The following is a 12,702-nucleotide window of genomic DNA, read 5'->3' as shown; positions in this document are numbered from 1 at the left end:
GATATAGAGGCAATAAACTCTGAAATCTAAACAAATGAATTCTTATTTTTCCCTTTTGACAGATGGGAAAATTAAAGTAAAGAGAAATTTGTTACTTATTCAGGCTCCCAAAACTAGTGTATTTCAGAACCACGTCGCCAGCTAGGACTCATGCTGGGTTTCTCCATAGATGGGGCTGAAGAGGTGGTAGAAGGGCTACACTGATAAGGAAAGGTTGCTTCCAAGCTCTGGGGCTTGTTTGGATCATACCTGCCCCTGGAGCTTAAATGTTTCCCTCTTTGGTATTCATATTTTACATGCCTCCTGGGTCCTGGAGGAGAGGGCAAGAGATACTAAACTCGAATCCAGAACTCTGTTCAGCATCAAGCCCAAGGGTGAAGCCAGCTCTGGAACTTAGGCAGTTTGGCCAAAGCCTCTGTGCCTAGGCTTATAAACTGAATTTCATAAGACTTGTAGGAGAATCAGTGTAGTGTAGTGACCAAGAGCCAAGACTGAAGGTAGAGAACCTACATTTGACTTAGCCTTATTGATGAATTCATTTATTAGTTGTGTATTGGTTTTAGCCTCTCTGTGCTGCTATGCCTCAGTTTCTTCATTTGAAAAATAATATATCTACTTCATGGGAAAGTTACAATAATTAAAAGAGTTAATATTTATAAAGCACTTATTATTATTTTCTGGAAGAGAAAAGGCAGCAGGTCTGATTTCTAAGGCACAGCCAATGGGCAGATCTATACCATATTTCTAATAGCTTGCTACCCAACACTTTTCCTATTTCCTTTAGAAGTAATTGCTGAATCAGACACCTCATGTTTCCTTCATCTTCTAAAATCCTCTGGTTGTTCCTGGGATTAGCAAAACCGGTCTTTTTCAACTTAATTGCACTCTCAGTAATGGGCCAGATGTGTATGATAAGTCCTACTTGTGGTTGTGTCAATTGCTCCCCTCTATTCATGAAGCTTCCATAGCAGCTTTATTATTTATCCCTTCCCCCAACACAGTTTGGCTTGTGTGCATGTGTTTTAAACTGATTTGAAGCATTTAATTTTGCCAATACAATTTTAGAGTATTAGTTTGCCTCCTGTTCTCTCTCTGCCCTCCTTAATTACCATTTATTGCAAAGTCACACAGAAACATTAAATGCTAATTCTGATTTACATGTTCCTGGCCAAGAACACGGATAATAATTTCCATCCAACAAAACCTGAACTCATTTTACATAAGGGTGATTCAGAGTAGAGATTTGAAATCGTAATCAAGTCTTTCTCAAAATCGCCTTATCCTGGCAGTCATTCACTAATGTCTCTGCTAATTGGTAGGCAAATGGCAAAAAAACAAATCTCAATGTTAAAAAAACAACAACAACAACTTTGTAACAGGGTTTGTGAAATTGCTCCACTCGTCAACTCTTACAACATGACAGTTTAAGGAGGAAACGCAACTCATTTTATTTGGTTAGATGGGGCTAATCCCACATCACCATAATCCCTCCTGATGTTTTATTGATTCTAAAGGACATTTAGTCAGGAAGCAGCTCAGCACTAGAATCCTGCTAATTAGCAAGCAGCCACATTCCAAATGGGTTCCCAATTGAACAGCAGATTAATGGACAATATGTACTAAAATAATGATTCGTGCATTCAGCTTCTAAAATGTGTGTCTAAATTGCATCTTTAATCTCTTAAGGATATAGGTTTGCATACAAAGCCCTTAACAAAATGGATTTAATTCAACGAAAGAAGCTTTAGCCAATGACTGTTTAGGGATGAAACAGGTTTATTTCTTATAAATGCAATTCGTTTTTAGTTCTTATGGTTTTGATATCCTTGAACATTTAAAAGTCAAAGACAGGTGAATAAAGAAATCTGCGTGCTTCTCTGATCTGCACAAAAGCAGTGAGAAATTGAGAGTGTTAATAGGATAGTAAGTAGCCTAACATTATTTGCTCCCCATTTTCTCTTGGTCTCATATTCCCGATTCTCAGAATCTTGGTTCTGGATCTCAATTTTTAATCAACAAATATCTATTGAGTCTCAACTACGTATAGGTATAATGTGAGCCTTGATACTTGCTTTTTCTTCCTTTAGATTGGTGCCTTTTTGGTAGTCTTAATTTTGGCCTTGGGATTTTCTACTCAGCTCTTAGCTCAGTTTTCTGCATTTCCAGCTTAACCACACCTCTCTCCTTCAGCCAACCACCCCCAAGGTTTTAAAGAAGGCACACTGTCATGTCCAAAGCTGGCACAGTGGAAATTCATTGACTAAGCTAAATATCATAACCTTATTATTCATATGTTCATTGATTGATGTGTCTCATAACCTTTACCCTTTATTTTTCTGTATTGCTCTTATCACCATGTGATATGCCATATATTCTACCTTATGTATTATTTATCTTTCCCATTAGAATATAAGTTTCATGAGGAAAGGGGCTTTGTTTTATTCATATCTATATTCCTAGTGTGTAAGAGTAGTGCTTGGTATGTAGTAGGTACCCAGTAAATGCTTGCTAAATAAATGAATAAGTAAATTCCTTAAACATTTACTGTGTACCTATCTTGTGCCAATGATATGGTTTGGCTCTGTGTCCCCACCCAAATCTAATGTCAAATTGTATTCTCCATGTGTTGAAGGAGGGGCCTGGTGGCAGGTGATTGGATCATGGGGGCATATTTCCCCTATGCTGTTCTCATGATAGTTTTCATGAGATCTGATAGTTTAAAAGTGTGGCACGTCACCCTTTACTGTCTTTCTCTCTCTCCTGCTTTGCCGTGGTAAGATATGCTTGCTTTCCCTTTGCCTTTTGCCATGATTGTAAGTTTCCTGTGGCCACTCAGCCATCCTTCCTGTTAAGCCTATAAATCTGTAAGTCAATTAGACCTCTTTTCTTCATAAATTACCCAGTCTCAGGTTGTTCCTTACAGCAATGTAAAAACAGACTGATACAGAAAATTGGTACCAGGAGAGTGGGGCACTGCTATAAAGATACATGAAAATGTGGAAGTGACTTTGGAACTGGGTAATGGGTAAAGGTTGAAACATTTTGGAGGGCTCAGAAGAAGACAGGAAGAGGTGAGAAAAATTTTGAAACTTCCTAGAGACTTGTTGAATGGTTTTAATCAAAATGCGGACAGTGATATGGACAATGACGTCCAGGCTGAGGTAGTTTCAAACGAGAATGAGGAACTTTTTGGGAAATGGAGTAAAGGTCACTCTTTCTATGCTTCAGCAAAGAGAATGGCAGCATTTTGCCCTTGCCTTAGAGATCTGTGAAACTTTGAACTTGAGAGAGATGATTTAGGGTATCTGGCAGAAGAAATTTCTAAGTAGCAAAGCATTCAAGATGTGACCTGGCTGTTTCTAAAAGTGTACAGTCATAAGCATTTACAAAGAGATGGTCTAAAATTGCAATTTATGTTTAAAAGGGAAGCAGAGCCAAAAAGTTTGGAAAATTTGTAGCCTGACCATGAGGTAGAAAGGAAAAGCACATTTTCTGGGGAGAAAGTCAAGCTGGCTGCAGAAATTTGCATAAGTGATGAGGAGCTATATATTAATAGCTAAGACAATGGGGAAAATGTCTCTAGGTCATTTCAGAGATCCTGGCAGCTCCTCCCATCACAGGCCTGGAGGTCTAGGAGGGAAAAATAGTTTTGTGGGCTGGGCCCAGGGCCCTACTGCTCTGTGCAGCCTCAAGACGTGATGCCCTGCATCCCAGTTGCTCCAGCTCCAGCTGTGGCAAAAACAGCTGTGGCAAAAACAGGACTCTGTTCCTGTACAGAGTCCCCACTAGGGCACTGCCTAGTGGAGTTTGAGAAGAGGGCTACAGTCCTCCAGACCCCAGAATGGTAAAACCACTGACAGCTTGCAACCGTGTGCCTGGAAAAGCCACAAGCATTCAATGCAAGCCTGTGAAAGCAGCCAAAGGAGCTGTAGCCTGAAGAACCACAGGGGCAGAGCTGCCCAAACCCTTAGGAGCCCACCCCTTGCATCAGTGTGCTCTGGATGTGAGACATAGGGTCAAAATAAATTATTCTGGAGCTTTAAGATTTAATGATTGCTCTGCTGGGTTTTAGACTTGCATGGGGTCTGTAGCTCCTTTCTTTTGGCCCATTTCTTCCTTTTGGAATGGGAGCATTTACCCAATGCCTGTACTCCCACTGTATCTTGGAAGTAACTGACTTGTTTTTGATTTTACAGGCTCATAGGTAAAAGGGATTTGCCTTGTCTCAGATGAGACTTTGGACTTGGACTTTTGCATTAATGCTGGAATGACTTAAGACTTTGAGGGACTATTGGGAAGGCATGATTGGTTTAGAAAAGTAAAAAGAACATGAGATTTGGGAGGACCTGGGGGCAGAATGATATTGTTTGGCTCTGTGTTCCCACCCAAATCTCATGTCAAATTGTAATCCCCATGTACTGAAGGAAGGGCCTGGTGGGAGGTGATTGGATCATGAGGGCGGATTTCCCTCATGTTGTTCTTGTGATGGTGAGTGAATTCTCATGAGGTTTGAAGGCTTAAAACTGTGTCACTTCCCCCCTCTCTATCTCTCTCTCTCTCCTGCTTTGCCATGGTAAGACGTGTTTGCTTCCCCTTTGCTTTTCACCGTGATTGTAAGTTTCCTGAGGCCTCCCAGCCATGCTTACTGTACAGCCTACAGAACTGTGAGTCAATTAAACTTCTTTTCTTTGGAAATTACTCAGTCTCAGGTAGTTCCTGTAGTTCCTTATAGCACTGTGAGAACAGACTAACACAGCCAAGTACTAGGCTAGATGTTGGAAATATAGTGTGAGGAAAATAGTCATGCCCCTTGCTAGCATGGAGATCACTATGTAGACATTAAACTAACAAATCACACAAATACACACATAATTACAAATACTGATAAGTGTTAGCAAATAAAACGACTGGGTGCCATGAGAGAGTACAGCACAAAGAACCTGATTTTGGTGAGGTGGGTAAGGAAGGCCTTCTTCAAGTTGCTCATGAGATAGGGACTGGGAAGAATTTATGTATCTGCATCCCTGAGAATATTTTGAGGGATTACCTCTCTAATTCAGTTCAAGTCAATGTATCCCCAACCCCCAATTCAGTTCAAGTCAATAAATATTTATTGAGAACCTACTATGTGCCAGGCACTGCTCTAGACACTTTGGATACATCAGTGAATGAAACAAAGACCCTGACTTCCCCATGGCACTATCATCTACTGTCTGTCAGGGAGATACAGATAATAGCTATACAGAGGATAAATCAGCAAATTACTTAATTCATTAGAGGTTGATAAGTGTATAAAAGAAAACAAAAAGAGACTAGCTTAAGGGGAACAAAGGATGGGGGCTACAGCTTTAAATAGAGTGGTTAGTGTAGGTCTCATTGACAAGGAGATATTTGAGCAAAAACTTGAAGAAAGTGAGGGAGTTAGCATAAGGATATCTGTGGGAAGATCTTTCAAGGTAGAGGGAACATTCAAAAGATAGGTGCTAAGGTGAAGTCTGCATGGTGTGTTTGAGGAAGAAAAGAGGCATGGTGTAACTGGAACAGATTAGAGAAAGGAAATTTTAGATGGAGCCAAAGTGATGGGGGAGCAACTCGTATAGAGGACTTTGATTTTTTTTTTTTTTTGCCTTCTACGTGTAATAACATACTCTTGCAGTGTTTTGAGCAGAGTAATGATGTGAACACTTTTAGGTTTTTTAATAGATAACAATAGCTGCGGGAGTGAGATAAACTAGGTATAAGAGTAGAAACAGAGTTCAGTTTGGAGGTTATTACAGAAATCCAGGAGAAAGATAATGGTAGTGTGGATGGGTGTTGTTAAGTAACAATAGAGGGGGTGACAGGGAACCAGATTCTGGATATGAGTTGGTTTGCTAATTAAATAAATTAAATCAATAATTAACAATCTTTCAAAACAGAAAGTACCAGGCCCATTTGGGTTCACTGGTGAATTCTACCAAAAATTTGAGAAAGAAATTACAGTAGTTTCCCCTTATCCACAGGGTATATTTTCCAAGACCCATCGTGGATGCCTGAAACCACAGCTAGTACTGAACCCTATATATCCTATGCACAAATTTATTTTTCCTTCTTCACAATTGTACAAATAAAGGATTTGTTCTTTCTGTAGATCTTAGCAACCTCAGCATACATTTTTTTTTTCCTCATTAAGTTGACAGCCTTCATCTTTTTACATAAGAAATTACTTTATAGTTTATCTTTGGTATATCCAAGTTGCCAGCATTACTACTTTTTTGCTTTGAGGCCATTAATAAGCAAATAAGCAAAATAAGAATTACTTGAACACAAGCACTGTGATACAATGACAGTCAATCTGATAACCGAGACAGCTACTAAGTGACTAACACAGGGGTAACATATACAGCACGGATATGTTGGATGAAGGGATGATTCATGTCCCAGGCAGAACCAAGCAGGACAGAATAAGATTTCTTCATGCTACTCAGAATGGTGCACAACTTAAAACTTATAAACTGCTTATTTCTGGAATTTTCCATTTAATATTTTCAGATCATAGGTAACTGAAGTCATAGAAAGTGAAACCACAGAAAGGGAAAGCCTACTATAATTTGTCTTTTTCTCTGTGTGCCTTTAAGGTTTTTTCTTTACCACTGGGTTAAGCAATTTGATTACAATGAACTTTTGCGTGGTTTATTTCAAATTTCTTGTGTCTGAAGTTCATTGAGCTCCTTGCGTCCATGTCTTTATAGTTTTCTCCAAATTTGAAAAAAATTGCAGCTATTAATTGTTCAACATGCTTTTCTTCCTTTCATCCCATTCTTCCTTTTCTGAGACTCCAATTTCCCATGTATTAGGCTTCTGGTGTCACAAGGCGCAATGATGCTCTATTAGTTTTTCCTTCATTTTTTCACACTGAGTTTTATTTTACATAGCGTCTATATCTATGTCGTCAAGCTCATTTATTTGTTATTGTGTTTTATCTTCCGTTGCTTCCATAACAAACATTTTTCTTGCAGGTATTGTATTTTTAAAATAAACCTTATTTTTTTAAAGTAGTTTTAGATTTTACAGTAAAAAATTTAAGATAGTACAGAGAATTTTCACATACTTCATACTTGTTTTCCCTTTTTGTCAACATCTTACAATCATATGATACCGTTGCTACGATTAATGGACCAATATTGATACATTATGATTAACTAAAGTCCATAATTCCAATATCCTTAATTTTTACCTAGTATTTCTTTTCTGTTCCAGATTCCCTCCAGGCTATCCCATTACATTTAGTCTTCATGTCTTCTTATGTTCTTGTTGGCTGGGACAGTTACTCAGATCTTCCTCATTTTTAATGGCCTTCACAATTTTGTGGAGCACTGGCTAGGCATTGTGCAGAATGTCCCTCTTTTGTGAATTTTTTAGTGTTTTTCACATTATTACACTGGGGTTACATGTTGTAGGGGAGAAGACATTGTATTTTTTATCTCTAGAAGTTCTATTTGGATCTTTTAAAATCTTCCTTATCTTTCATTATGTTCATGCCTTCTTGAACAAGTGAAGTGTATTTATAAGTGCTCTTTTAATATGCTTGTTTACTAATTGTATTATCTGTGTTGTTTAGGAATCTGCTTTCATTAACTGGTTTTTCTCTGAATAATAAGTCCTACTTTTCTTGCTTCTTTTTGTGCTTAGCAATTTTTGTATACATTTTAGAAATTGTGATTTTTATATTGTTGATTGAGATTTTCTGTTCCTTTGAAATTGGGGACTTTGTTCTTAGATATAATTAAGTTGTTCAAAAACATTTTGATCATTTTCAAGACTTGTTAGAGTTTTAAGATTTGTTGAGTTTGTCTGGGGTAATTTGGCACCATTATTACAGTGCTGTACTTTTTTAAGGTTTCTACTCAATGCCGTAGTGTTACAAGGTCTGCCTCACTAGCTGGTGGAAACATGAAGTATTCCCAATCCTATGTGAGATCTAATAATGTTTCTACCTCTTGCTTTTGGTGTTACCTTCCCTGGCCTTGGGTAGTTTCCTCAAATGGACACATTAGCCAGCACTCACTTGAAAATTTAAGGGTAACTCTTGGGAATCTCCAGAGAAGGCTTTGGGGATTTCTCCCTTCTCTACTCCTCTGTACAGTGTATTTTAGTCTTTTTGGCCTTCTTGAACTCGAAACTCTGTCCCTTTAACTCAGGGAGAATGCTTGGCTCTGCTTGAATTCCCCATTCCTATGCGATAAGCTAGGCTCACTTGCTTTGTTTTTCTTCTCCCAGGAGTCATTGTTCTGTGCTGCTTGCCGTTCGATGTCTGAGAATCACTGCTTCATATATTTTGTCGTATTTTTAGTTGTTTAAGGTAGAATGGTAAATCTAGTCCCTGATAGTCTGTAATGGTTGTAAGTGGAAGTTTCCTGCTTTGTTTTTCTATGGCTAAGAAGACCCTTTGGTCGCAATAAAAGCAAACATTCTTAACTCTATCAAGTGATGAAATCGATTGCTTCACACATGGAACTCCTACTCTAAAGACAGATCTATGGGATTGGTATCCTAACAGAAGACAGAGTGAATAAAAAATTCGGGCTGCTATCACAAAATGTCATTCACTAGGTAGGAGTCTAGAAAATCAAGATCAAGGTGCTGGCAGGTTAAGTTCTTGCTGTGGACCCTCTTCCTGAGTTACAGATGGCTGCCTTTCATATCCTCACATGGCAGAGACAGGAAACTCTCATGTCTGTTCCTCTCATTACAAAGACAATAATTTCATCATGGGGGTTTTATCTTTATGACGTCATCTAAACCTAATCACCTCCCAAAGCCAGTCTCCAAAAACCATCATATTTGAAGTTAAGGCTTCACCATATCATTTGGGGAAGGGGTGGTGGATACAAACATTCAGTTCTTAATAAAAGTTGACTTACTTTATTTCATTTTGGTAACCCAAATCTTGATGATTAAGCAATGTTTCCAGCAGGCTCAGGGTCAGATATAATCCATGCTTCCCACATATAGCCCTGACCTACAAGTTAAAAAAAAAAAATAAAAAAGATTTGATATTTCGCTAGGATACAAAATGTTTCAATAGGATACAATTAATATTTGTTTTTTCTCATAATTAGAAGCCATATTATTTTGACAAAGAATTAATACCCAGGAGTACATTCTACCATTGAGGTATCCTTCAGGATATCATTTAGGACAAGAATGTGCAACTGAATGCTTACCAGCAAGTTTTTATTCAGTTGACACAGAGGTATACTTCATTACTCAGAAGTCACTGGGGTTTGAAATGCTGATCTTACGTTTTTATCAGCCATGGAATGGGTAGTCAATGCCTATGTATTATACATACTTGATTATATAGGTAAATTGCTAAATGTTTTTGTATCATCCATTTTGATTAGCCACACAAGCTTGTTGTATTAGCAGGGTTAATATTACTATCTACATTTTATATATGAGGAAACAAAGACGTGGAGGGATTAAGTATTTCCTTAATATCACATAGCTAATAAGTTATGGAACTTAGTCTAGAAACCAGATGCTCAGATAAATATTTGTTGAATGAATGAATGAGGTGTCATTGAAGTTTCCCAAGTTCATAATATGTTCTAAATCTTGTTCTGAACTAGTACAAACTAGTTCAGTTCTCAGGTTGGTGGGTAAGTGACACTTAGATTCAAATATTTCATACTTTTAGGGTGTAGTAACTTTTGTTGTATATTTAGAATAATGGCTAAACATATAAATGAGAGAACCAAACAGACCTTGTTTGAGCACAGATCTGCTGCCTGTGATCTCTCTGATCTTGGGAAGTTACTTAACCTTTTTTATGTCCTACAACTTCATTTACTAAACAAGACTAGTACTTTCTACTTCCCAGGATTCTGTGAGGATTGCAATGATAAAATTAGCATTTAGGATAGTGCCAGGTTCTTAGTAGGCATTTGATTAATATTTGATGAAATAAAGAAAAGACAGAGGGAGGTGAGAGGAAGCAGAGTGAGAGAGAGGAAAGAAGAGAGAAGAGGGGAGAGTACGGAAGAAGGAAAATAGAGAAATGGAAGAAGGAAGAAGAGAGGAAACAAGGGAGGGAAAGCGAGCGAGGTAGTGGAGTATCAAGGAAGGAAGGAAGGGGAGAAGGAAGGAAAAACGAAATGTCAAGTTTAATGTGTGGACTATTTACACTAAATTAGACATTTCTAATAGTAACTACATAAAAAAATGAATATATAAGTAAATAATAGCAGCTACTAAAAATAGCTATTTAGTCCAAACATAACTACAGTTGAGCATCCCTAATCCAAAAATCCAAAATCTGAAACTTTTTGAGTGCTGGCAGGTCACCACAAGTGCAGAATTCTACACATTTGTATTTAACACAAACCTCGTTTCATGCACAAAATTATTATAATTATCGTATAAAATTACCTCCAGGCTATGTTTATAAGTGATATACAAAACATAAATGAATTTCATGTTTAGATTTGAAGTTCTGTCCCCAAGATAGCTCATTATGTATGTGTAACTATCCGAAATCCAACAAAACATTCAAAATCCAAAACACTTCTGGTCCCAAATAATTCAGACAAGAGATACTTGACCTGTATTTTTAGTCACTGTTACTATTTTTAGAGGAAGCTCAGTCTAGAGCCTGTATTAAGCCTATCTTTTGATATTGATACTTCAGCCTTCGTAGGGCTTTGTTGACCCTGGAGAGACTGCCCTTCCTGAAGTCTGCCTTTTATCAGCTAACCAACTTATCCAAAGCCCATACTCCAACCATCTCTTTTATTGATGTGCTGACAGAGCCACTATTTCCCTGCTCTAACCACCCTGGGGCCAAGTACAGAGCCTGCTGGTTATGCAAGCCAGCCAATCCTAAGCATGCTTACCCTGCTCTGCCCATTCCCCACAAAAAAATCTCGTGCCCACATTCCCCTCACTCTCTCTGCCTCCTGACAGAGCCTGGCACTTCCTCTGGCCCTGCATGGTGTGGCCTGGCCCCGCATGGTGTGGCGTGCCTGCTCCTCTTAGCAACGATGATAAACAAACTGTCTTTTCAGTAGCAATCATCTCATCTCCTGATCTGTTGGTTTCACCATACCTGAATAATCATAAAACCAACATTTTAAAATGACAACAAAAAGCTCATCTTCGTTTGTCTTTATGAAAGGAAAGACAACCAACCTGGGTTTGAAACTTGCATGTTCCTATGTACAGAGGAGAAATGCCAGGGAAGTTTAAAAGAGGAAAAAAAAAGATTGATTTGAAACATGAAAAAATGAATAGAGTTTGCTAGAAGAATAAGGAGTTGGGGGGCATTCCAGGCTGAGGAAAAGCATGTGTAATTATGGGTAAGAAAGAGCACGGTGCTTTTTAGAAGTAGCATATATTTTGACATTATTTGTTCTGCTGTCATACCACTTTCCAGGCTGGGCAGTAATTATCTGTTACTTGTTGAGCATTTCTACAAGGTGGTGGCTTACTCAGGGCTGGGATTGGGTATCATTCATTTTCTTATCGCCATTGGCTAGCAGAGTATTGAAAAATAAAGGATCAATAATTATTGAATAAATGTATATATGGGTGAAAGAGGCCATGAATGCATGAGTTGAATTCACTGAAGAGTGGAATGTGCATGAGTGGAGATTGGCAAAAAAATAAAGTTCAAGAGTCAGAGATTGGTCACACTAGGCCATTTTACTCCATAAATAAGAACTGAACTATCTTCATGATTAGAACATATTGATGTATTTTTAAATATCAATATTAAGAGATTATTCTAAGAACAGATCACTTACTTCTGGCAACACTGAGTTTTGCTTTAGGCTAAAATGAACAGCATATTAGGAACAGTACATCAGGGTTCCTAGAAGCAGACTGATTGATAGCTGCTAAGAACTGACTGCTGCCAGTTAGAGAGGCACAACAGAAACATCTACCAGAAAATCACAGCAATTCCATGTTATTCACGATTATTATTAAAATCCTTTAAAACATCAATATTCATAATGATGTCCCTTGGTAAGAAAATGTTTCTATGTAGTTTCTTCTGTTTAATAAGGAAATGTTTTTAAACAGAAGTAAATAAAATATCTGTTATTAAAAATAACGTGAAATAAACATTCATTTTCCCAAAATGCTCCTTGAAAGATCAGTGCACACTGTCTCAGCTCCCTATTTTCCCACAGATAGCTCCATTTGCATTTTACCCCTTCATTCTGCTTAAACTCTGTTTACCAAGTTCCTAGGAACTCCATGGTTTTAAATTTAATGAATACTTTTCAATCCTATTTATAGATGATCTTGTTGCAGCATGAGACATGGCCGATCATGCCATCCTTCTCCAAACTCTTTGTTTTTTGCTTTTTTTTTTTTTCCACTCCTATGTCTCCTTTGATTGTCTGAATTTCCTTTGTTGGCTTCTCTTTGTTTACTACTCCTTAACAATGAGTGCTCTCCTCAGCCTTCTTCCATTCTCACTTGCCATTACATCCTTGGGTAATCTTAACTACTATGAATTCCACTCCATATTGAAAAGTCCTAAATCACTATTCAGTTTTCACCTCTCTACCCAGATCAACATGTTCAAAACTGAACTCATCACTCCTTCCTCTACCCCTCTCAATTACTCCTTTTCTGTTTCCTATCTCAGAGAATGGCACCACTATCCATCAAGTTGCCAAAGCCAGAAACTTGGGAGTCATTCTTGATTTC

The 12,702-nt window shown here is 38.0% G+C and overlaps 1 protein-coding gene across 1 annotated transcript in view; it reads right to left on the bottom strand.

Moving 5' to 3' along the window:
• Positions 1-12,702, bottom strand: part of C19H1orf87 (chromosome 19 C1orf87 homolog) — an 83,378-nt gene that overhangs the window by 25,254 nt on the left and 45,422 nt on the right. The window contains exon 8 of the mRNA XM_055234395.1: positions 8,904-9,001. Within this exon, the coding sequence (XP_055090370.1) occupies positions 8,904-9,001 (98 nt within the window). The remainder of the gene's footprint in view (positions 1-8,903; positions 9,002-12,702) is intronic.

This window comes from Symphalangus syndactylus, chromosome 19 (assembly GCF_028878055.3).
Source record: "Symphalangus syndactylus isolate Jambi chromosome 19, NHGRI_mSymSyn1-v2.1_pri, whole genome shotgun sequence".
NCBI lineage: Eukaryota > Metazoa > Chordata > Mammalia > Primates > Hylobatidae > Symphalangus > Symphalangus syndactylus.
The sequence above is the reverse complement of the archived record's forward strand: the minus strand, read 5'-3'. Positions and strand labels throughout refer to the sequence as shown.